This window comes from Oryzias latipes, chromosome 10 (genome assembly GCF_002234675.1).
Source record: "Oryzias latipes chromosome 10, ASM223467v1".
Lineage (NCBI taxonomy): Eukaryota > Metazoa > Chordata > Actinopteri > Beloniformes > Adrianichthyidae > Oryzias > Oryzias latipes.
Window position 1 is genome coordinate 16,709,208 of NC_019868.2, and position 26,702 is coordinate 16,735,909.

A 26,702-nucleotide genomic window follows, 5' to 3' on the forward strand; every position below is an offset into this window, starting at 1 on the left:
CAAAAAATGCTGTTGGGAAAAGCTTTTAGGTGTGATGTAGAACACAAACCAGCACGCTACAAGCTCCCTGCTCCACTCCATTCTGATGCATCCACTAGACAAATAAAACTTCCAAGTCTTTCTTTTTGTCGTCTGAACTGGAATCTGCCTCAAAACTATACAGCTGAATTGCTCCAATATTGCTCTTCACGAGTGACACAGGTTTTTCGATTTTGTCTAAAAAGGGCGTACTCATAATTAAAAGACCACTAGGAACGTGTTGAGATGATCGGAGTGGGTTTTTAAGCACCAAACCTTACTTTTGGCCTCAGTCGGGCATGTTGCTGCATTGCGAGCCACACAGAATAGTAAAACAGCAAGAAAGAAATTATTTTTTGTCCTTTATTGTTTGTCCTTTACTTGAATACATTTCCTCAATGTCAGCTCACGATTATCTAGATGAGCTGAAAATTTACCATGAAACCTGCAGACAACAGTTGTAACTACCCAGGGCTTGGACTTACTTTCTACATTCTCCATCGCACACCACAATCCATAGTTAACTTGTAACCCACAGGTCCTAGTTGTGCTTTGGAGATCTTAATAAGTCTCTGAAATTTCACTCCCATAATAATATGAAAATGGGACATTCACTTATGACAAACACATTCAATCGCCACCAGTTGAATGGAAACAGCTGTTAATGTGCAGTTTATCAGACACGTATATTAACCCTTCGTATTCACACTGGCATATCATTCTGCAGAGTCTAATTTGTATGCCCCCTCCACCACAACACATCACAGCAATCACAGACTTATCAGCAATGCAACTATTATTAATGAGAGAGAATGAGGTCATTCATATTTAAACAGTGTCACTAAGGCCACTACCATGAGAGTATGTGCTGTCTGTTTGTGCGTCTGTGTGCCCACATGGAGAAGCACTATAAGGCAAAGCAAAGTCAGACCCACTTAATTATAATGGGGTGCTGTGGAGAGACATTACTTCCTTAAACGGAGAAGAGAGGAAAGACGGAAGAAGAGGAATCTGATATCCCTCCCTGTCCTTAAGTTCCTGTCCTTCCCTCTGCTCACATCCCCATCGGTTGTTTCTGCTCTGCGGAGGATGAAGAGGCTCGAATAGGAAGCGGCAGATATCTCATTACATTGCATTGGACAGGATTGGATCCTATGTGTGTGAGGGAGTGTGTGTGTGCGGTCAGTGTCTAAATGAACACTGTTGGGAATTGCAACTATTTGCTCTGTGTCTAGTCCTCCATAGTACATGCTCCTATGACAAACTTACACAGCATTAAAAATGCAGTTTTTATTAATAGAAAAACATCATGGACTCTTAGGTTGATGGTGTTTTCCCCTAAATATGATTTCCAAATACCAATAAACTTAAATCTTTCATTAGGTGTCCCTTTCTGTTGGCGACGTTGACCGTGAGTGATGCGCGTTCAGGTACACGTCAAACACACATTCTTGAATGCAGTTTAGCCCATGAACTGTCAGTACCTGATGCTAGCGCATGTCTGCCACCGACAAATGGAGGAGGCTTGGTGTGAAAATTCAAAGTGGTGAAAACCTCAAGAATCTTGCTCGAGGCTTTTTTCTTCCACGGTTCTAGAATGTGTCATAATTCCAGCCAGGTACAAACCGCAATTAGAAATTTCTCCTCCATTATCAATGCATTAAAAAGGATGCCTTCGAAACGTTACTTCCAAATCCAAGTCTCTGATTGGTCAAAATTCAATTTGGTTTAACCTGCAATGCGCATTAATAACCATCCATTTTGTAGGTAGAGCCCAAAAAGGGCCTTAAAAATGTGAACGTGGAAGCTTGAGATGCGCATTTTCATAGAGTTTTCATTGGTTGTGTCCGCTTGAACGCATGTTGCCAACGGCAGTGTGAACAAAGCTTAATTCCAAAGCCTTTCCTTGACTGAATTGATGGATGCTATCTGATCTGCAAAATAAGGAGGCCAGTGTGCCCAGTTTTAGAGTCAAACAGTTGGGAAAATGAACATTTAATAATACGTACTTACGAAAAACGGCAAATATCCAAATGTTTGTAAATGTAAAGAGCATCTATTTGTGTTGGTGAAGTGATTTCTAACTCCAAAATAATAAAAAAAAAAAGCTAATAAACTAAATCTTAGAAGTGTGTCCAAGAGCACTTAGAGACAATAATTCTGTCATTCAGGGACCAGTCCTCTGTTTACAAGCTCATGTTGCACCACAGACCTAGTTTAAAGTTTGATTTAAAGTGTACTGCATTGGCTGTACAGTGGGAATTGGAACTTTTTAATGATCAACCCCCTCCAGCATCTGTTTTAATTAACCACACTTCCTCCTGATAGGTCACCCGTCAGAGTTCGACCCGGCACGTCCACATTTTTAAAGTCTGATCTGTCGAGAACTGCTTGATCTCAACAAATGCAAAGAGAAATCTTCTTGCTTAGGCTCCAGCATGAGTGTGTGCATTTATAAGGCGAAGTACATGAGTACTAGAACATGAGAAATGTTTGTGTAAAAAATGACATGCCGCATTATAGTTGATTATGTATCTGTGAGCTAATCAAAAACTGCCTTTATTTATTTCTTTATTTTGTTTCTTTGTGTAGATATCCATACACCTAATGTTGCCTGTTTGCTATTTCTTTCTAATATTAATTTAATTATTTGTGTGTTGTAACTTCTGTATGCGTAAAACACGTCTTCTGTTTCACAAGCCCAGCGGCCATGCGTGCTCTGAAGGCTCACTCTCTGCACACGGTCACAGTGGTGGGTCTTAACATGAGTGGCTAGAAACCGGAAATGTCCATCTCTCTAAACTAAGAAAGTTTACTTACCTGCAGCAGGTGCTGTGGTGTTTAGTTTGCATATGACAGAACAGACAGCAGTTTTCTACATGTTTGAAATGTGTGCAGGATCTGAACAAAACTATTACATTTAGGCATCTTCTTAGGAGACTCTTCCTAACCATGGAGTTGCAGAGAGGAGCAATCAAACTCCTGAAATACCACTGATACTTTGACTTTTTGTAGTGTGGGCTAGGACCTTGCTGGTTACACAGTTTTTCCCAGTGAATTACAGATCCCCCTTAGACTAACACCTGTTTGCTGCCTTCAACATGGCAGGTATATGGTGACAGTTGTGCTGGGAAATTTGCGAAGCTGACTTGATTGTTTTTCCAACCTTTACCAGTTGTGACGCTTTATATATACCGTATTTTTTATTTTATTTTTTATTTAAGATGCAGGTGAGTTCATAAGAAAAAAAAAGATTATTTTTCCTCTGGAGACTTTTAAAAAGGAATCATAGAGCGACATGACTCAGAAAGTTGTGGTATTTGGAATTAGTATACTGACCTCTGCAAGATGTTTAAGAAGCAAAGCTTGACAGTTAGCAGAACTTGTTTTTGGCACATGATCTTTTTTTTCTTTTTGAGGTATGCATTGGTGTGCATTTTGTTTCCTATCTTATTTGAATTGGAGAGAAACTGAGAAAAATATCTACTATCATATTTTTTGGACCATAAAACGCAATTAAAATACTTTATTTTCTAAAAAACCAACAATTATACGAGTAAAAAACAAAATCAAAAGATCAATTACAGCTGCTCAGTGCAAAAACTTTGATGTCATGTAAATAACCTTCAAAAAGAGGAAATCCAGCTAGCCATGGTTTTGGGGGTTTCTGGGCCCATGGAGGGTGGTAGAGAAGCGCGACTCAATCTTAAGGTTTGTCTTGCAGTTCCTTTGAGGCTTTTAAGTGATGTCATGAAAATGGAACATGCCATTGTCATGCGCGCAAATGCTGCATTCATGGTGTGTGCAGGTGATACCCTATATAACCAAAAGTATTCACTCACCTGCCTTGACTCACATGTGAATTGAAGTTCCATCTCATTCTTAACCCATATTCATTATTCAGTTAAATATGATGTCAGTCCACCTTTTACAGTGATTACAGCTTCAACTCTTCTGGGAAGACTGTCCACCAGGTTGAGGAGTGTGTTTACAGGAATTTTTGAGCATTCTTCCAAAAGCACATTGGTGAGGTCACACACTGATGTTGGTGCAGAAGGCCTGACTCTCAGTCTCCACTCTAATTCATCCCAAATATGTTCTTATCACATCAGGACTCTGTGCAGGCCAGTCAAGTTCATCCACACCAGACTCTATCATCCATGTCCTTATGGACCTTGCTTTGTGCTCTGGTGCACAGTAATGTTGGAAGAGGAAGAGGCCTGCTCCAAACTGTTCCCACAAGGTTGAGAACATGGAATCGTCCAAAATGTTTTGGTGTCCTGAAGCATTCAGAGTTCCTTTCACTGGAACTAAGGGGCCAAGCCCAAGTCCTGAACAACAACCCCACACCATAGTTCCTCCTTTACCAAATTTCATACTCTGCACAATGCAGTGTAGTGATTAGGACACCTGATTCTGATCATTTGGACAGGTGAGCAAATATTGGTAATAGTGTATGTAAGTGCCTGTAGGATGCTCACACAAACTGCACTCTGATTGTCTAATTTTCTAATATCTACCGGTCAAGGTGCAAGGACTGCAGAATTGTCACTTGGCACTAATGGGTTTGGGGGTGGGGTTGAAAAAGGAAAAATCTGTGCGACGTGCCTGCATTCCGCCTACTTCACCCTTACGGGTCATAAAAGTGTTTGCTATCATCTGTTGGCCGCAGGCCGGGGCCCGGAGAAACCTATTGTGCATGAACATTTTCCCTCACCGAGTGGTCTATAAATAGGATTTTTCGTTCAGGTGACCTGCACTGCACGCCCTGTACAGGTGTGCCTATTTTTCCAGCGTAGACAGCCCGTATCCCCCCGTAAGGGCAGTTGTGACAAAGTCTATAATTTGATTACAAAACACCAGTTCACAACATGAAAGAAAAAATTCACAACACGATCAGCATGTTCTCACCTTTAACTGTGAATGGTCAATTATTGCTTCGCTAACCATGTTGCTTTAATCTTAAATGTGTTGTTTTGTCTTAGATCTCTACATTCAGTGACTGAACAATAGATACACATTGTAAACGCTTTGAGTGTCTGCAAAAGCTCAGAAAAATCCAAACCCATTATGATTTTTACATTCATCTTGATAATTCAAGGCCAAAAATTCAATAACCTTCAGTTGTGGTTTATGCAGTTGTGGCAGCTGTGTTCAAAGGCACTGTGCAATAAACTGCTTTCAAACAGCAACATTCCTACACTGTTCAAACTAATAATAATAAAAAAAGATAATGATGAATACAATTTGTAACTAATCAACTAATCAAAAAAAAAAATAATCAACTCACGGTCAAATCCTGTTAAATGGTACAACGGGGAGCTTGCTTATGTAAATTGGTACTTGCATTTAGTGAAAATGCAATTATTTTCCGAGTATAAACACTTAAATAAACAATGAACAAACTGTTGGCTTAAAATATCTATTTAATTAGGGCACTATTGAAAGAGAAATCAAGCATTAAAATGTTAGCATCCCGTAATGCTTTTGTGACATAGCACCAAGATGCAGAGGATGAGAAGATTATTTTAAGCCATTACTTTGAAAACATTAATCATACACTTGTTAATGTATTTAGCAGTCAAAAGCTTCCTAAGAATCATCTCAGCATAATATTCTGTGTAAGCTTTTTTTTTATCTTTATGCAACTAAAGGCTGTTGATTACCTCCACTAAACCTTTGACCTTTGTTATTTCCACACCAAATGTGAAGATTAGATGGTACAAATAAGCAGCAACATTTAATTCATTTATGTAGACACCTTTACAGGTATAACAGCTTCAAAGAAAATTGTATTTTTGCTGTTCTAACATGTCCTTGTGGCGTATTTCTCATGATGGAGGACAAATAAATTAGAATTTAAGCTTAAAATTAGATTTCTGAGTATTTCCTTATTCAAATCGTAAACCAGGGGCAAACAAAAAACATGTTTGAAAAAGCTTGGAGCTCTGATGTAACTTCCCTGCTCCGTTCCATTCCAATGCTTTTAATAAAACCAATAAAAAAATCATACTGGACAATATTTTATACTTCAACAATGTCTGTAATGTTTGTGGATAAAGTAAGTAGGAGGAACAGAACAGTCTGGCGATATCATGACGAGTACATAAACTAAACAGATGTGTCTCTGACACGGACACATTGTGGCTTTGCTGCTTGTAACTGCAGGTCATCCTGTAGTTGTCATGAGCAGACAGGTTAGTGCCCTGCCTGTCATTTTAGAGTTGGTAAAAAATGACAAACAAAGATCACCTCTTTTTTTTTTTGTTAAATGTAATATGCTTCCACACCTTTTTGATGAGACACGACGCTATAAAAACTGACGACCTGACTTTCTTTGCTCTCAGTGCTGCAATGATCCCACTCTTTTCTATCATTGTTTGCAGTTTTGTTGCCACTTTTAAATACTCACACTTAGTTACAGTTTGCACCATCACAACCACATGATACTACAGAATGTTCCAGCACTGCTTTCATGCAGATTCAGTCTATAAGAAATGAAGAAAAGTTCGAACAGATTACTTTTCAGGTTGGATCAACCATTAGTAAATAAAGAGCTTTAAATTTTTTTGTGTTCCTTAAATGTAGTTTTAAGGTAACCTTATCTTTTTTTGTTTTTAAAACTCTGACAGTCACTTGTTACAACTGTACTTTACAAGCTATGTTTTTGGACTTTACAACGTAAACTGTCTTTGATACCTGGAGTGTTGATGTGTGTCCATGTTTGTGAGAAAATTCTTTAATTTAATGATAAACAAGTAAAAGAAACTTTGATAACAACAGTTTGATTAGATCATTTTGTTTTCCTCCATGTATAATTCTGGTGGTTCAGTTGCTTGGCATTGCTAATCTGTACCCTCCCTCCTTATTGGAAAACCCTGATCCAGATTGGACATTACTTTTTAACTCTGGATAATAAAGGAAATTTCTTCTTCGTCTTGTCAACTCAACAAAAAAGGGTTTCCAAGTACTATGTCCCAAGTCTGAATACAATTCATCCTTGAAGCAGAACAACTGAACAACATTTTCTGCCCACTTTTAGACCATATGGGGCCCACTTGGCCTTGCTGGCTGGGTTGTAGTTTCCTTAACAGAATTCTCTTAAAAGCAATGCCTCAACACCACTACAATGCAATTCATTGAAATGTGGTCGCATGAATGCAGGCTCATTAAAACAACTTTCATTCTCATTGCTTCTCACACAAAGGATTTTATCAGTGTGAATATACCCTAAGACTCGCTTTCAGATGAATTTAGCAGAAATCAGCATGTTGGATTTCAACCATCCAGAAGGGGCTTACTCACAGATGAACAATATGTTGGCCATATGGAACCAAAGGAGCCACATGTTCAGTCCTTTTTGCTTGATGATAACTAACACTGAAGGAAGAAGAAGAAACCCGTTGGTGATTTTCAAACTTAGTTATGCTCCCATTAAGAGCCCTGATGATCATCCCTTTATTGGCCATCTGCCTGTGTGTACAGTGATTTGATTACCTGGTAGCTTCATTAGGATAAAGAGACAGGGGAGGCCGCCACGGAAGCTCCTCTATCCTCCCCACCTGAGTATAGAGTTACCTTTACACGGAAGAAGCTGCATTGATTAGTCAGGAGGCAGGAGAGCTCGGAGTTTCACCCCAAGCTATTAGGACTTACGCCAGGACACAGCCGACTGAGAAATCTGTATGTATGGAGACGATGGAGCCTATTTCCTTTTCCTCTTGTAGATGCTTAGATTCACTTCAAACAAAGCTATCATCATCTGGACAGAAGCCTTGGCAATGTTTTGGAAATGGGGCTAAAAAAATCAATGGATCTGTCCATTCTGAGCATCTGCTGTCCTGATATCCCCTGGAGAGCTCAGGGTTGAACTTGTTTCTCTGACTTTGATGGTAGTTTTATGTCTTTATATATATATATCCTGCGTTGTTGTGCTCACTCTGCTTCAGTGGCCATGTGTTTTTTGACAGACATGCAGGGAGTTCAGTCCAGTGCACCTGGTGTGAGGTGTGGGCTTCACATAAACAAATCTCAGCTCAGGCACCAGTAACCTTTCTGAGAGGACTGGAAGTGTTGTACTTTTTAAGCTTCTCTGCAAGAATGGTGAGCAGTTATTTCGCATTTGTATGTCATTTATAGCTAATCTAAATGATTGTGTTAGGAAACAGTCAATGTAGTCCCACTAATACACTGTAGTGTCATTAAACCAGCCTCTTCTGGCTCCAGCAGAGTGCGACTAAAAAGCTATGCTTGTAATGTTTACGGGTGACAGAACACGCCTGTTTGCGAATGCCAGAACCTCTAAATTTGCATTCTTGCTCTTCAAGTTTGCTGTGTGTTCAAATGCTGCTTAATTACTGAAAACAGTTTGAGAGTAATCTCTGCTGATTTACCTCTCTGTTTAGGGACTTGGGTTAGAGATGATGTGTAGCTATTTTACAGTCTGGTAAATGTGTTTACTATTATAATTTCTGATGTGATTACATACATCTTCATTCTGCTTCTCCGCAGCAGGTGTGTGGGTTTGGCCCCCACCCTCGCTTCACATGGTTTTTTTTTCTTGCCCATCCGAGCGCCACAGCCGATCCCTCAGAAAGACTTTCTGTGAGCCTTTTCTCTGCTCAAATTCAAATTCATCATTCAGGTCTGCCCCAAAATTACAATCTTCCCTTTCCAGCAAGTTTAATGAAATCCGCCTGGTAACGTCTCTGTAAACTTGTTAACCAACAGAAAAATATTCATAAGTTCATTCATCTCTGCCTCGATTTATGGCATTACTGGGAAAACAATAAAGCAGAGGGATGCAAATGGAGGAAAACGAGATGAAGCATTTACAGAACAGATGGTTGACAAGACGCAGGGCGAGTGAAGTTGAGAAATTGAGGACCTCCAACTGCTGGGGTCAATTTCAGTCACCTTGGAGGGTTTTGGCACTGGGATGGTGTAGTTAACATAAATCTTTTTTTTGTTTAAATCCCACTCCAATCATCTTTTAATCTTGTGTAAAAATATTCCTAGTGGTCTTTTAATTATAATTTGGGAGTTTTTAACCAAAATCAAAAACCTTTGTTGTTTTCTAGAACAAAGTTTCTGCTGAGCGGCAGTAGGTTATTAGAAATTCACCATTTGTTCACACTCTCCTGCTAGCTAACAGCTCCTCAAAATGCCAACCTAACATTAGCGGTGCAGCAACAATGGAGAGCAATATTGGAGCCATCCAGACGCCAGCTTGGATGAGGAAAACAAAGACGTACACGGATCTATTTGTCTGAAAGTGGATGCATCAGAATGGAGCAGAGCAGGAAGCTTGTGGTTTGCTGACTGTAGCACCTAAAATCAAAGTTAAAAGCTTTTTTAAACTGCTCTTGATTTAAAAAAGGAAATACTCAGAAATGCAAATTTAATCTTAATTTCTTGTAATTTAGCATCTACTTGAAAGCAAAAATGTAAATTATTATTAGTTTTGCTAGCTGGAAATAAATTCAGGCTTCAAGGGGTCGTATTGCAGTGCGAACCCTTATTTGTGGACATCATAGATCAGATTAAAATAAATGTATTGTTATTCAAGGACAGGATCGCCCCTTAACCTCTGGCTAAAGATAATTATCTGAAGTCACACACTCACATATCTGCACATAATATGTTTTATTATTGCGAATAAAAGTATTATTTCTTTGTCTGCCGGTGACCACAGACGTTTTTTTTTTTTTTGGAACACAGATCCTTCGTCAGAATGTAAAGGGCTTTGCTCTTCTCTCTTGGTTCAACCCCACCCCCCACCCAGGACAGAAAGCTGTGAAATGTAAAAAAAATGAGGACAATAAAAAGGCGCCGGGGTCTCCCGTATTCCAGCAAGGACCCTGTTTATTGTGATGGATAATCTGCTGGTTATTAAATCAGCTCTGGAGCAGCATTCTTAGCTGCTTTTTTGTCTATTTAGTGTTTAAAGATTTTTTATGTTGTTCCTAACGATAAGAACCACACTAGATGTGTTTATCTTATAATTTTAGATCTGTATTGGTCTTATACTTCACCAGAAATGTATTTTTCCATGCATTCAGAGAAATTACACACACTTTTCTTTTTTATACTCTTTGTTTCTCTATATATTTTTTATGTTTTTACTTTTTTCTGAAGGAATGTACAGTGTTTTGATTGATTGATTGATTGATTGATTGATTGATTGATTGATTGATTGATTGATTGATTGATTGATTGATTGATTGATTGATTGATTGATTGATTGATTGATTGATTGATTGATTGATTGATTGATTGATTGATTGAGTGACTTATACCTGGTGTCTCAAATAACTGTATGATCAAAATCAATTGTTGAAAATAAACATGCTGTTCTGTTAAAACCAATAAGATAATATAACAACAGGCCAATTCGATAGCCTAATTTCCCTCAAGAAGAGACAATTATCCTGAAAAAACAGAAACATGAGTTTGTGACCAAAAATGTATTCTCACCAGGAAAGCTGTTGGTCCGCCTCTTTGGTCAGAATTGAATGTAGACTTTACTTTTCTTTGTCACATTTTGCACGTGCACTAAAACCTATAAACAGAAGCATGTTTATGACAAATGCTGTGTCCATTGGCCAGAAATCTCAGAGGTGCTGTGTGCTGCACTTTTTGTCATTATTTCCTGGTTACAAATTTTGGAAAACACCTTTAATTTTCAAGATCAGCTGATCCAACGTCAGCTTGATGACATTCTGGTGACTTTTTTCTCAGTTTCACCAGTTTGATCAAACCTCGAGCCTTTTTCTAAATACGAACTTTTACTCTTGCCTAAAGCTTTTATTTAGCTCCAAACTCTTAGATTTATTTATTGATTGATTTGATACAGTGACAGTGCATATTAATAAACATTTCTGTCTATGTGACAGAGTTAGCCAAAGGGCTATTTTTCCTCTGCAGTCCCTAGGTAGATGTAAAAATCACCCTAAAAGATTACCCTTTTTTATAATATATATACATATATTATATATACACACATAAAAGACAAGATGGCAGTGAGGATGGGTGGGAGGAGATTTACTTAGTGTTAACAGCTCTGATTGTCAATGATCCATTTCTTTAATTGTCTTCAATGAATTAAATATGTTTATATTTCTAATAGTTATGGTTCCACTCAGTAGTAGCTCTAACAAAAAAAGCAGTCTGACCAAAAATACTTCTTCTAAAGGGAATGAAAAAGTCTCCTCTGACTTCACTCCGAGTTCTGTTGTGACTTGCTGTCTGGACATTAACAAAGTGGTGAAAACTGGTCATCTAAAGATGCTCCACCATCTTTACATTAAAGATAAAAATTATCACAATATTCTTTATCTGTTCTCTATCAGCAGTGTTATAAAGGTGTCTATCCAAAATCAGGGAGGTTTGCCATCTGCTCATTGCTCTAGGTTTGTCCACGCCTTGTGGCTTTTAGCAAAACTTCCACAGCTGTTTATTCACTTCAGATCCGGCTGTGGAAGCCTGTTAGTACCAAAAAGGCTGACGATTGAAGTTACAAATGGGCATATTTGGCTCTAGGGGTGTAACAATTGATCAATGAATCCAACAATCCAACCATATCGATCTGTCTGAGGCAAGTTGTCAATGGAATTGAACTATACCAGTATGAAATTTTTTTAAAATGAAATAACTTAATTAAATTGATCCTGCAAAATAGAGCAGACAACACACGTGATGGCAGCAAAAAGTGATCAGTCCATCATTCAAGTCCAGTGTGTGGAAACACTGAATTTGGCAAAGACATGTGACCATACAGTGTGGTAGAACATTCTAATAATGTTCCCTCTGGATTCTTTTGATGTGGTAAAACCACAGTGAACTTCATGAAACTGAAATGTAAATGGATTTGCCATCACGACATTCTTGCTTACTTGTTTTTTTGTAATGTTACAGTTGGGCAGACAGCTTGAAAACCAGATGCAGGAGGGGGTAGACATGGTCAAAATCCTTCAAAAGCTTTCAATCTTCCAAGAAAAACAACCTCAGAGCAGAACACAGAGAACGCACCAGTGCAGAACACAGAGAGACCCTTTATAAAATACAGAAACCCTTAATTAGTGATTACAGGCAGCTGTCACCAACTTAGGACGAAGTCACAGCTAACCTGCAAGACAAAACCAAGGGTCCTTGACATTTTTAATTTAAACTTGATCAAATACAAGAAATCTGGTCATTTCTCCAAGTCACAGTGGTTGAAGTTTTGGCTAAAGATGTCCTGGATCGATTTTAGGTCAGTGAATCGGATTGTTCTAAATGAATCAATATCGACTATGAATCTTGTCGGCAACCACAAATTATGATATGAATGGAATCATTAAAATATATCGTTGCACGTCTAATCAGGACAAATTTACCCCCATAGGTAACTGAAGATGGACGTGGATCAAAGGCTCCTATTCATTAGATGCTTGGTCCAAACCAGACTTTGCATGAGTGTATTCACACCCAAACACTTAATGTGGTTCTGAATATAATGGAAAATAATCTAAATAGTTGTGAATGCACCCTAAGAAACCTGGTTGTGTTGTTCCATAAACGTTCCATCCACTTTAAATTTTACTAAGGAAAAATGTCTCCTCTGTGAGATAAAGTTAAATTCAATTCAATGAATCCATGTCGGGGTCATGGGGATGCTGGAGCTTATCCCAGCCACCGAGGGGTTGGATGGTTTGCCAGTCCATCGCAGGACGACACAGATATAAAATAACCACACATCCAATGGGTAATTCTGAGTCACCAGTTAACTGGATGTTTTTGGCCCTTGCTTAAACTGTCATTGATAAAAAATACATTTTAACTTCTGTCACCTCAGGTTTTTTTCTTTTTTGGGTCTTATTTTTCCTTAAGTTTATTCCTCTCATTCTTTCATCCTTCTCTCCTGTGCCTCTCCTCCGTACAGCCTGCAGCACCCCCTACACTCTTACAGTGCTGTGGGTGACAGATGGCTGGACTGTCATAATAACTGGAGCTGCAGGTCTCAGGTGGTGGTTACTCTTTAAGCATTTCACAGCCAGAAAAAAAAAACAGGACACGGCCACGAGCTGTGAGCTTAGCAGGGAAATATAAGGATGGGAATACGGATGACAGGTTGAAAAAAAAGTTTTATTTTTAGTGGACTACATAGATTTTTTTACAATTTTAAGCCTTTCAGTTATGAATTTGTTTAAAAAAAAGAAGCAGACAGTCTACATCAACCAGTTTAACTTATTTAATGACTCACTGAAGGACTAATGAATATGTTTTATGTGCAACAAAACCGGAATGGCCACATGAGAAAAACCGAAGTGGGTGTCAGTGAAGATGGATGTTATACATTACGTCATTATAATCTTGTATTTTGTCTGGATTTTACATAGATTATCTAAACGTAAAATTCATGAAGTGCTTCATTATTTGTATCCTCAAGCCAAACTAATTCTGGCTCTGCTTTTATCCTTTGTTAAATGTAGCAAGCGTCTGAAATAAACATGGAATATCATGGTCCTCATGACCAAAGCCAGATTCTGACTAACTCCTCATGTATTGATAGGTTGCAACCAGGAAAAGCAATAATTTATTTGATAGAGATTTTCCTTGTTAGGAAAAGGTGCAGATATAGATTCAAATAAGTTTAAATGAACAATAAAGAACAAAGCACTCAAAAATCCCCCAAACTATCAATTGAAAAGCGGTCGAAATGAAAAAAAAAAAAAAAAAAAAACTGTGAAAATTAGAATTAAGAACTGCTCAGGTGTCACACAAAGTTGGGTGGAGTTTGGGTATGTGTGTATGTGTGTGTGTGTGTGTGTGAGGGGAGGGGATGGGGGGGGGGGGGGTTGTCAAATGAGAAATTTACCATAATAAAAATTTTAAAAAAATTAGAGGTAAATGCTGAAATATTCTTTTTGTGTGTGTGTGTTTTATATTTTTCCCCCCGTGTTGCAAGATGCAAATATCCAAATTGGAAACATCCCTGACAGAAAGAGTTGCAAAGAAACTGATTAAAATTGTTCCAAACGGTTCTACTTTAGATTCAATTTATTTTGCATTCTTGTTTGTGGTTAATTGATCAAAAGTCTCCTTTAACTTTGCCACTAATGACATATAATGTAAGTTGTTTGATGGTTTGAAACTTTATGCCAGCCGATTGTCACACCTTGGTCAGCTGTGATGCTTTGTCAAATACATGAAAATAATAAATATGTTCATTGGAAAGGTAGTTCAGTATTTTTCATTAAATTAAAAAAAAGTAGATTTTGATCATTTCACACAAAATTAAACAAAAAAAATTTGATATATGAAAGTATTTACTCCAGTTTACACTATCCATAAGGTCTCTTCTCTCTTTTCTCTGAAATGCAGAGGTATGTCTTTTGCAAGATTTTATTGATCACTTGCATACGTTTCTAAATCGACTTCTTGATATCAGCCTTATTCACGACCCTGTATGAGCCCAAATGTGGAATTAGAGCCTCAGGTAGAGCCCTGGAGGTTAAAATCTAAAAGAGATTGATTTACTGTCAGAGCCATCTTAGCTTTGGAGCTTTGGAGCTGCCTGCCTAAGGAAATATGACATTCAGGGCCAGTGTCTTCCTGTAAATCTCTTTTAAAATACACATTTGGACTTGCTTTTATGTGATATAGCCTATTGGTCATTTTTAGAAAATGTTCAAAACCTCAAAATCGGCTGGATATTGGATTTTTTTAAATTTAGGTGATTTTTTTTTTCTTAGTCAGGTCTGGTTTGGATCACCCTTGTGTAACAACCTAGTAAATGCAGAATTTTAGAACACTTCTTAAGATAAAGTTAGTTAGTTTTAGTTCTAATTAGACCAGGGGTCTGCAACCTGAGGCTCTGGAGCCACATGTGGCTCCTTGACCCCTCCTTTGTTGCTGTCTAGTTGAAGAAGAATAAAAATGTTTTTCATTTCAAAAACTGAGGCATTTTTTCGGAAAATGCAGCGCATCAAGCAAAACAAGAGTTGGATAAATCAAACTGTATTCAACTCATTCACAAACAGTTGAAGCACTGTGGGTTTCACTCTTTACTACAGGACCCATAATGCTCCAACAATCCATCAGTGTGTGCAGCTTTTGTAGTTTACCAAAACGGAAAATTTTGACAGATTTTTGACTGCTGTGTACCACAATAAATCAGTTTGAGGTCAGTAAATAGAATTATAAGATATTTATAATATTTAACGAAATTTAAGGATTTTAAGGAAATGGTGAAAAAACTATGGTAAGGGGTCACATAGTTAGTTCTATATGTAATTTTAGTTTGTTAGATTTACAAATTTTATAGCTGAGATGCATCAACAATGATAAAATAAACTTTTAATCTTTTAACCACTGCCAACATCACACTACCAACTCTCATGTCTGCTGCATGGAGATGATTCTTTATAGTAAAGGGTACATGGTGTCTTTTATTTTGAAAGGAAGTCATATGAACCTTTGTCAAAAGTTCTAAACCATTTCATTAAAAAAAACTCTTTATGATAATGTTTTATTTATGCTTATAAAAAATAGTTAATTTATATTTATCTTAACAGTAAGTGTAAGTCTGTTTTCTTTTTCTAAAGAGTGAATTAAATCTTTTATGGCTCCTATTGGCTTTTGTGGTCAGTAAGAAATAGTCCTGAAAGGCTCTTTAAGTCTTGAAGGTTGCAGACCCCTGAACTAGAGGGAACCTCTATTTTCAGGTAATGGCACCACATTTGTGTCCCCGCTATCCATGCACTTTACTGCTGACTTTGAAAAAGAAAAACAGGTTCAGTCTCACTCTAGTGGGTTGTCTTTTGTTACATATACATGTTTTAGTCTGTTTTTTCATCTAACCGTGTCGTTTAGTTGTTAGATCAATTTATATTTGTTTCTGTGGAAGGAGCTACAGAAATAAGGTTTATCTTATCATGCTTATCATTATTTTATCATTTTTTTTGGGGGGGGGGGTTGTAGTGCAGATGTAACTGTGCATGCAGTACTGAAGTAGATACACTTGCCGCGATGCTTCAGACAGTGGGAAGAAATGTCATTGTTTTAGCAGTCTTGAAAGCCGCCGTCTGCATACCTGTTCTCTCAGGTTCCTTTCTTCCCTTTTGAGCTGCCCTGCTTTTTCCCTCAGATTTCATAAGAGACCTTTAGAAATGTCCCACGGCTGATATAAACAGACACGGAGGAGGACAGGTAGACAGGCCAGTGTCAGACTGCCACACCTGCAGTAAGCCTCATATCAGCCTGACTTTACTGCCTTATTGAACACTAAGGCTCTTCAGTTTACACTGAGCTCCACAAATCTAACCACAGTGGGAGGGGTGGAGAGGCTGCAAAGAGAAGGCCTGTCAGTCTCTGCAATATTTCTCGTCAATGGAAGAATAATAAAATTGTGTTTAGAGGTTTGCACTACTGACATAGTTCAGAAGTAATGAATGCATCTTGGTAGAAATGCAGTGATTGATTTAAATTTTGGTATAAAAAAAATACAAGAAGAAGGCATTCATGACGTAAAATGGCTTTAGTTTTAAATTTCAGCAGAATCGGTTTCCTTTCAAAGTAGGTGCCCGCATCCATAAAGGGCTTTCTGAAAGAATGGCTGATGTCGGCTAATGAATCTGTGGTAAAGAGGGCCACAGGAAGAATCGATGTGCACCGCCTCACCTCCCTGGCAGCCAACAGCCCTGTGGGCTTCTGACAGACAGACAGTTATGTAAGAAGTGAGAGTTAAAGGTTGCCTTGTCTCCTGAACCATTAGAAATCCGCACAGACAGACGGGCAGCGGTGCAGATAGGTGGCCGGCTCACCTGCTGATTTTAAAGGCTACTTTGTGCAAAAATAATCATAAAAAAATGTTCTCCGCTTCACTTCAGGGAGCACATATGTAATGCAACAATCTCAATATTATTGATATTCGAGCGAGCTGAAACTCAACAACTCAAAGTCTCTAATCAGCATTATAGGAGGTCCCGGTAGAAAATAAACAGCCCTAACCTAAAGCTGTTATTAATTAATAGGCTAAGTTCAGTGCTTGATGTTTGAATAATTATTGTAGTCTTTAGGGAGCTGTCCATGTAAAATTAGACTGCTGATTGCCAACCTAAATAATTAACACAAATTTGATTACAGGGACCATAGTTCACTATGTGATCCGCAGTCTGCAGCCTCTACAGCTGTTATATAGCAGCTTAGGAAATAATGAGTCTTCATTATGGGGACATTGTGTTGGACAGCATGGCATATCCCTACCTGCCAAGATACTCAGGGCAGCATTAACAATCCACTGACCAAGCTTCACATCACCTTGACAACCCAGTCACTGAGGAGACAAAATGTTCAGCCGCGTAATGGAGACGTGTCTGGCCCTGACCCGAATACAAGTATTGACTCGGATGGGGACCAAACTGTGCACAAATTAGCAGTTTGGGATAGAGTAACAACAATAAATCAGAGTGAATCATGAATTCTGTTCAAAGACCAAGGACCAAATCGTCACCTTCAGCCAGCTGGTTGGTCACAAAGTGTTGCTTGACCTGAATTATCATAGCTCTCCTCCCCTCTCTTGTAAGGCAATCCATACTATCTTGAACCCTCCCTTTTCCCCTCCTCGTATTCAGTGGGCAACCAGACATTCTTGACATTTTGCAAAGGTTGAAAGACAAAGAACCTTTGTCTCCTAATAAGGCCATGCTCCAAACCCCACCTGAATGAAAACAGGGCGAGCAACAGATATGTGTGTGGGAAAAGTGAGTGTAGTGCTGAGAGTTTTTATGAGGTGGTTTGGGATATAGATGGAAATGTAAAAGGATGTTGAGAGTGAGTACAAGGGATGCCCAGTTTAGCTTAGTTTGTTAAGCTTTGTTTAGCCATGACCTATTGAATTCTATGACTTCATGTTCCTTCTGATTTCATATTTATTATACTATTACTGGTATGAAGCCTATTGAGATGACTATTGTTGTAATATTGGGCTATATAAATAAAATTGAATTGAACTGAATAGAAAGAGGAGTGGGAAAAATGAAGCAAAAAGTAAAGTTAAGCATGAAGGAAGAGGAGGAGGGAGGCCAAAAATGACAGGAGCGGATAAAGGTATCATGATCAGCTTTCTACAAACACTGAGTCTCAGATAGTTTTTCAGTTTTGTCAGAAATGTTTTAAATTAACTTGTGCTGACCAAAAATACAAAATTTAAATGTGGCAAAACTGTATACCAAGAGACAAAGAAAACGGTGACAACAGATGGCCTCACAAGAATGAACTGAAAACCAAGTTAAATAGCCTGAGGGGTAGTCAACAAAAATTAAAATATTAGTCATTCAAAATGTGACCAGACTGCAGTAAGAGGGGGAAAACAGGACATAAGATAAACAAAACATGACCAATGACCTCAAATAAAAGGGCACCAACTCCTTACAAGTTAAAAAACCCACACCAACAAAAATCGGGTTTTTGGACATAAATACAGAAAATGAAAGTTGTATTTCTAAGTATTTCTTTATTCAAATGATTGAGAATCAGGAGCAGATGAAAAATGCAGTTTAAAAAATCTTACAGTTACTACAAACAAACTACAATTGGCGGGCCATAAGTTCCATACTCCTCTCCATTCTGATGCATCCACTTGCAGACAACTAGATCCATGTACCTCTTAGTTGTCCTTGTCTGAGCTGGCATCTGGCTCAAAACTGAACATCTGGATAGCTCCAGTAATGCTCGCCGTTTTTGTTGCACTGCTAATGTCACGCTGGGGTTGTGAGGGGCTGTAAGCTAGCAAGAGAGCGTAAGCAAAGAGATGATGGGATATGAGCACAGGCTTGCTGGGCACCAACAGTCCCGCCGACAGCTCAGAGGTGAATTTCTAATAAACTCCTGCTGCTCTGCAGAAACTATGTCCTAGAAAATGATTCAGGTTTTTTTGATTTTTCCTAAAGAAAAAACAGCATAATCATGATTAAAAGACCACTGGGAAGGCTTTTTTTTATTAAATAAAAAGATGATTGGAGTGGGACTTCAACTGTTTAGGGCTATTGAAGGTGTTCTCGCTGCAAAAAGTAAAAATAATTATTCCTGGTGTTTTACTCTTACTAAAAGAGGACATCTCATTACTCACAGTCTTTATGGTCTTGTCTTATCCTATGTATTCATCAGTCATACCCCTTCTTCCTTTGAAAGAATGTCCGGCGTGAGACTAGGCGTTTGTCATAGGATATACCGGTACTTATTTGGACCATACAAAGCAGCCATAATGTACATTATTTCTAATAGAAGCAAGAAAGTTCTGAAATTTTTCAAGTAGTGACATTTTGAATTTTCATTTGAAAGCTTAGTTTAAAAATTAAAAACACAAAAAACCCTCAGAAAAAGTAAAATTTATGCCTGATTATGTGCATTTTGAAGGAAAAAAAAAAACAGACCAAGCCCATCATATAAAACTAAAAATTTGCTATTTAAAAAATGAATCATAAAATAAGACATGTAACTATTAGTTTTGGTGTGGTCCATCCTCAAAAGTGCACTGTGAAACCAAACAGAATCCACTCTGCTCTCGTGGTCTGAATGTGCGCCTAGCCTGCTGCACAAAGACTTGATTAAACCCCCTTTAACCTCTGCTTCAGTGGGGTCATCTTTTTGTAACTAAATTTTTATCACCTTGAATGATCGTTTCCACAGCTGTGACTGTGTTGTGCTTTATTGCCACATCGTCTCATTTGTCCTGTTCCGGTATAAAATTTCAAAAGTACAAATTAATTTTGTACGTGTTTTTTGCCTTTATGTTACATAAGTAAAAGGTAAAAAGTCTCTCCAGCAGATGGGGTGGTTATAACATCCGTGTAGTTGGCTATACTTGGAAAAGCCAATGGACGGTGTGAAGTCTGCTGCCTTTAATACTGATTCTTCTGCTAACATTTAGAGGAATCATTTCGTATCTGTATCTGATGAGTTGCGAAATAGTTTAAATCTTAGTATTTTTACCCCCTTTGTCCCTGTGCTTGTACTCTGTTGCTGTAAAATGTGGGTCAGTAACAGCAATATGTTCACATTAACTCTGCCACACGCTCAGGAAACAGTGCTAAACACATCTTTGTTGACACACCCATGTGTTGGTTGTCTTGGCAACATTAAGAAGGGAGTGTAAAGTGGGAGACCCCTTGCTGGTTGGAAGACAATTTGGCAAATGTGTTTTCCAAATTCTACCCTGGTGTATGTTTTTTGCCTCTTGTTGTTTTCCTTTAGCGAACACTTGAACAGAGCGGATGTGTCACTGGAGCTCCAAACTGTATCCTTCATTGTGATTTACGTGTTGAATCGACTCAGCAGGCAAGCACCTCTAAATAAAGCTCTACAGCAAAAACAGCGGGGTTGGTCGGCCCTGCAAGCAAGCTTCAGCTAAATTAAAACTCCCTTTGGAATGATGATTTATGGCCCAATCGGAAATATTTGTGCACGGAGTCCTCACACACTAACACCTATGCACACATTCCCAGTGCACCTCTTGAGCAGCTTTTTATGTGTTATCCTTGGCTGCAGGGAGGCCTTGAAGGTTCTGAGAAAAGTGCTATGTTAAATCCACTGGGGCAGCATGTTCACGACTGCATGACTTGGCCTTATGTGGCTTCTCTACCAGTATTGAGAAGAGCATGTAAGGGTAGGATGGCCTTGACTGTCAAGAAAGGCCCATTTATCTCTTGTGTCCATACCGACACCAGCTCATTGCTTCTTTATTGAGGAAGAAGCACCATCAAACACTCAAAATCTGAGCAAGTGCTGTTCATCCAAAATGTCACAAAGCTGGGCGTAATCTGTGATATCTCTATAGATTAATACATTTTCAGAGCAAAGCGGTTGTTTTCCAAAGGATTTCCCCCTAATTTGATAATTTAGGAGGCCAGTCTGTTCATTTTTTAGTTGAATAGGAGTTAAAGTATTTGGTTAGTGAGGAGAAGATCATGAAAGGATGGTGGGTAATACTGGTACATTCTCACCTGATTAGTCAGAAATAATTGTTCATAATTTCCTTTATAGAATTCTTCTTTATTATTGCGGTTTGGTAATTACTTTGTCCTGCCTGCTTTTGTATTTTCCCCAACATTTTGCTATTCAGATCATACATCCTGAGTTTGGAGCAAACCTATAAGTACCACGGGTTGCAGTTCCTTAAAAGTATGCACAGCCTTGTGTAATTTTTTTTTTAATGTAAATTGCTTTTTTTTATAATTATTGAAAACTGGGTGTTTGTGTGTGTTTGAGGGGTGTTAAGTCATCATTTGTACTATTAATACATCTGAAATGTATCTATATGTTTGGGGGGAGGAACCAATTGTTGGGGACAAATTAATATTATTGACATTTTGGTTTTGTTTGCAATTCTCATAGCTGCTACTTGGTTTGTAGCTTCTTTCAGTTCTAAGATACAAATTACTTGTTATATTTAGTCTTTTCAAATGGAAGGATTACTCACTGTGTTTGCTAGATTTAACCAGGGACTTTTAATTTCACATTTTTATGCTCATGTAGTAAAAATTTACTTTTGGAATTATGTCCTGTCAGTTTCTACGTAAAACATTACATACATTTTTTACTCTAAAGGGATTTAATTTATAAATTAAATTCCCAAAAATAAAATTGTAATTGTTTTTTTTTTTTAAATAGTGGGTTGGATTAGCAGGAAATCCGTTTTTAAGTGCAGTCTGTGGTTCTTAGATAGCACAACTTTTGCTAAACAGTTTGTAAACCTCTGGACTTTGTAATTTATAAACTCCCAAAGTGCATCCGCTTTTTAAAAATGGTGGAATGTGAGAATCAGTTGTGCATCAAAGTCACTTTTTTTGTCCAACATATGGATCTTCTTTTGCTCTCTCTTGCACTTTTTAGCGGTGCTCTTTTTTCTGCCTCTTTTGCTATTTTCTGCATTTCTTCTCGTCAACTTTGATTATTTTAAACTTTATTGTTTTTGAATAAAACTAATCAGACAGTCCTGTAAAAAAAATCAAATATTTGAATCAGTTCATTCCTGTTAGCCTTCATTTTTGTCAGCAGTTTCTTTTTATTTCTTAAATATTGACAATCCTTCTACCCACACGGAATTACGTTTGCGTAGTAATCAGAAACCCTCTAAGAGAAACGTGACCAATGAGATAAAGGTCTGAAGATGCAATGAAGCCCTTAATCTGTTACTTTTGTCCCAATAAGATGTGCAATAAAGGGAATCTGAGAAGCTCATAAGACTCCAGGTTATAACCAGACAGAACCAGGAAGTGCCAAAATATGAGCTGACATTAGGTCAACAGGTTAGAAAGGCTAACAGGAGTGCAGCAAAAAATATACATGTAGGGACCAAAATAAGAAGAAAATTCAGATAGGTAAGATAATCATGATCTTAAAGGTAACACACCATGAAGATGTTTCTCCTGCCTCATCGTACAGTTTGACTTGACCTTTCCTTGCTCTCACTTTTAGCACCAATACAACAATCTATGATAGTTCACACTTTAAAAGTTAAAACGACAAAACATGGTGAGATCCTACCACTGACACGATTTAACTTGACGGTGCAAACGGAATACACACTTTCATAAATCTCCAGGCCAAAAGTGTCAACTGTGATTACACTAAGTCGAGTCTGTTTTGTTGGGATACATGAATGTATTCTTAGTATATTCCTGTGTGCATGATAGTATAAGGTTTTATTGAATCATTGAGTCACTTTACTGATCAATATCAATGAATGCAACAAAACTATGATATTGGAATATTCCTCAACCCTCATTTTATTTAAGATTGTTAAACAAGAATAGTTTAATTATCTTTAGGATGAGCTTTCAATCATGTTTTTTTCTTGCCATACTTTCTGGTGAAATGATTCATCAGTTTTTTATCAATTCAGGGGCAGATCTGGGTGGCTTGATGGACCTGGAGTCTCTGTATCGGGGTGTGGAGCAGAGCATCAACCACACCCGAGCAGGGCGAGTGCGGAGACAGAGCCCGGACCGATCTTACAACATCGAGGTGCTGCTGGGCGTCGATGACTCCGTGGTCCAGTTCCACGGCAAGGAGGATGTCCAGAAGTACCTGCTCACACTCATGAACATAGTAAGTGTGTGGTTGAGTGTTTGTTTCTTCGTGAAAGTAAGGCAGAGTTTTGTGTTGCCATTAAAAGTGAATCCATGGTGATGGATATTTTTTCAGACACGAAACTCAGGCTTTCTCTCTTGTTAGAAAAAAGGTGATTACGTTAGAAAATCCTTCCTTTTGAGTCGAACAGAAAGTCACAGTGAGGTCAGGGAAGGATTGTAACACACACCCTCACCCGCACACCAGCTGAATTAGGATTCAATTCCCTCCCTACATGCCCTCATCCTGCAATCAGAAAGAGGTAATCCTTTCTTCTCCATCTGAATATGATGAGATTTTATTTGTGGAGGTGTGTGTGTGTGTGTAAGGTGAAGGGGCTCATGCATGTCGTTCAATCAGGTTTTGTGTCATGTCATCATTGTGTGAGTATGTGTGGAAGAAAGGTTTCAGAAACCAGCAGGTAGTGAGCCCCAACAGGCTCACAGTCCCAGGTGCTGTGCTTGCATTGTGTGCCAAACTGCACACTCCAGACTTTAATCTTTGCAAATGAAACCTGCGTTGGGTGTGGCCCTTTTTTTCCGTTGTTTTTAGCAGGCGTTTGCGCATCCGTCGGTGTGTGTCCTGGTGTTTGCCGTCGCCTGTGTTGCGACCCACTGTGTAGGGAAGTAATCTCCGACTGTTAAGCAGGTGCGAGCACAGAGCAGCAAATCCGAGCGCACGTCTTTGTCTCAGTTCAGCGCTTGAGAAAGAACAATAGCCGGCGTGCTCCCTGCCTCCCCTTTTAGATATTTGTTAGACTATATAGGAGAAGGGAATACACAGCCCTGTCACCGCTCTCCTTTAATCTGTGGGAAAAAGATGGAGGGAAAGAGGGAGAAGAAGTATTTTAAACAGCACATTCGGAATAAATTACTGGCAGACGGATAAACAGAAATAAATAAATAAGGGTTTCCTCCCACGCGTGGCATCTGGGCGACTTTCTACTTGAAAGTTTGCTTTGCTCACTTTAGGATGGGTGTGCAACGTCTGACTGTCTTCCTCTCCCTCTTTCAGGCTCTCTGCAGTGCTGCTCGCACTGTTGCTCCTCCCTTGATGGAGACAGTTTGAAGCAACAGTCTCCAGTTATGTGAAGACATTTAAAAAAAAAGTATGAATGAGTGATAAGTATGAGAAAGCACACTTTGGAAGATATCAATTCAAAGAAAGAACAGATTCTTGAATGTCTGCTGTAGAAGAAAATATGAGTTATTATAGAAAAGTACTAGAGAGTAAAAATTGTAATCTACTTCAAATGAGACTAACTGGTATATAAAACAAATATATACTGGAGTTTCAAAGATGATACAAGTGAGTCTTTAAGATAAAATTGAATTAAACGCATTTTTCCCTCTAACGTATTTTTTTAATTGAACTTTGTTTTGTGGTTCAATAATGAAAGGAGCAACAAAACTACTTCTGTGCTGCTTAGTTTTGTACCTTGGGACTTGAAATCTTTTCCTAGAGGGGAGAGGCTTAACATCCCTTTTTAAAAGGTGGAAGTCATTGTTTAAGATAGAAAAGCCATTCTCTGTGCTGTCTGGTGTGCAGGGATGCCAAATAAAGCTGTGACTCACTCCATTAATTGAGTCTTCCCTCTTTCAGGGATGTGAGACCAAACCATGACAACAAGGGACGAATACCTTAAGTAAAGTAAAAGTGTCCAGTCAAAGTGAGAGAAAAAACAAGAGTTTTCTGTGCAAATATAAGCTTCTAAAGTCCTATATTTAATCAAAATCTGTCCAAATATGATTAAAAAAAAACTGAAAATATCCTATCTCAGATTAGAATTTTTTTTTTCTAGGGTTTTTCCTCAAATTGATCAGTATATGTTGACTTTTCATGAGACTGCTAACTCTTGTGTGCTAAACTGAAGCCACAGACGCACCAGGCATGTGACGCGCATTCAAGAACACACTAAATGCGCATTCTGAAATGTGCATTTAGCCTATGGTGTTCACACTAGACAAGCAGGGAGGGTCTTCTTCTTTCTTTTACCACTAGCGCATCTTTGCCACCTACAGTTGGAAGAGACATCGAGACAAATCTGGCCAATCTTGCTTCAGGCTTTTTCTTTCACAGTACTATTCCGATGTATGAACGACTTGGTGTCATATAATTCAAAGTTAATTTCTCCCCCATAAAACACTTTTCAAAAGGTTGGCACTTCCATGAATTAAATGGGACGTCATCTATACGGCACTGCCAAATGAGAGTCGCGATTGGTCAAAGTTCAGCCTGATTTAACTTTCAGTGTTTGTTTAACAGCCACACGTTTTGTTTGTAGAGTTCAAAAAAGGTCGTAAAAACTTGCATAGCTACATTGTTTGTGCACGTTTTGATGGGTGAAGTCCAAAACACACATTTACATCAACTTAATAGGTTGTGGTCGCTTGAACGCACATTGCTGAGGGGGGATGGAACTTATTTTAGAGCTGAGTCCCATCAGCATAACAGAAATGTAAGCCCATCCTTGATAACAAATCTGTATATTAAATATTTATCTTAATAAGTAGGAATAATGAGCCTCTCACCCTGCTTAAACGAAATTCTTAAGTGGCATTTAAATATAAATATTTTTCACTTTGAAACACATGTTAGCTTATTTAAAAAGAAGAAAAGGTTGTGCGGTAGAACATAAAAAATTTGCTTCAGCTAACCCTCAGTTGGTTCGTTTACACCACATTTTTGCCAGAGGGGTATTTTTTGACCTGCGGTCATTAGAAATAAGTTTGGAGATGCTAAGTGGATTTAAAATCAGCAGCTCAATTATTGAAGATGCTGTGTAGTGTCTGCCATAAACCACCTCATATTTCTGAAAAGGTTTGTCGAAACACTACCTTTCAAGGAAGATGTACAAGTTCCTGAAGGGTCCTGTTCTTTCTGTGGTTTGATTCTAACACATATGAGTTGGGTAGAAAAGTATATCAAATAAAAAGTTTCATGCTAACCATAAACATTTTCCTGAATCTATCACCTCAGATGAAAAAAGACAAGCAGAGATAAGCACCAGTAGCCAAAACCTCACACATCTAAACAGCAGCCGAGAAAAGACATTGGGAGCAGAATACAATCAATTTGGCATCGGCGCCTTATCTGTCTGAAGGTTTAATTTAAAAAATTTAAATGAACTCTCTGCCACATTAGAAGAACTAAGTCAAGAGCCTAAAAATATTCATTTTTATTGTAAATATGTGAATAAAGGTAAACTGTGTTTTAAGAAAGCCATTTTTTTTTTTTTTTTTTTTTTACTTGTCCTGTCCAACAGCTAGGCAGGCAGATGAGAGCTGAGGGCCTCTTGTGTTGGACATATTTTACTTTAACAAGAGGGGTTATTAATCTTCTGACAAACCAAAAGTGTGACTGAACAAACCCCTTTTGTAATTGAGGCCAAACTTTATTCATTTCAACCATGATTGAAAATCTTCGGTGTTGGACCGGACGGAAAAGGAAATAAGGTAAGAAGAGGGAGCGATGTCAGGGGGGGGGGTGATAGTGAAAGGGGGGGGTAAGACCATGAAGCAGCATAGAGCAGACAGGTTTACTGGTTGTTTATCGTTACGGTACAGTTCAAA

The 26,702-nt window shown here is 38.4% G+C and overlaps 1 protein-coding gene across 3 annotated transcripts in view; it reads left to right on the top strand.

The window, feature by feature from the left end:
* LOC101157225 (A disintegrin and metalloproteinase with thrombospondin motifs 2) overlaps positions 1 to 26,702 on the top strand; it is a 143,718-nt gene that overhangs the window by 87,033 nt on the left and 29,983 nt on the right. For all 3 annotated transcript variants that reach the window (XM_023959231.1, XM_023959232.1, XM_023959233.1), the window contains exon 4: positions 22,904 to 23,109. In XM_023959231.1, the coding sequence (XP_023814999.1) occupies positions 22,904 to 23,109 (206 nt within the window). The remainder of the gene's footprint in view (positions 1 to 22,903; positions 23,110 to 26,702) is intronic.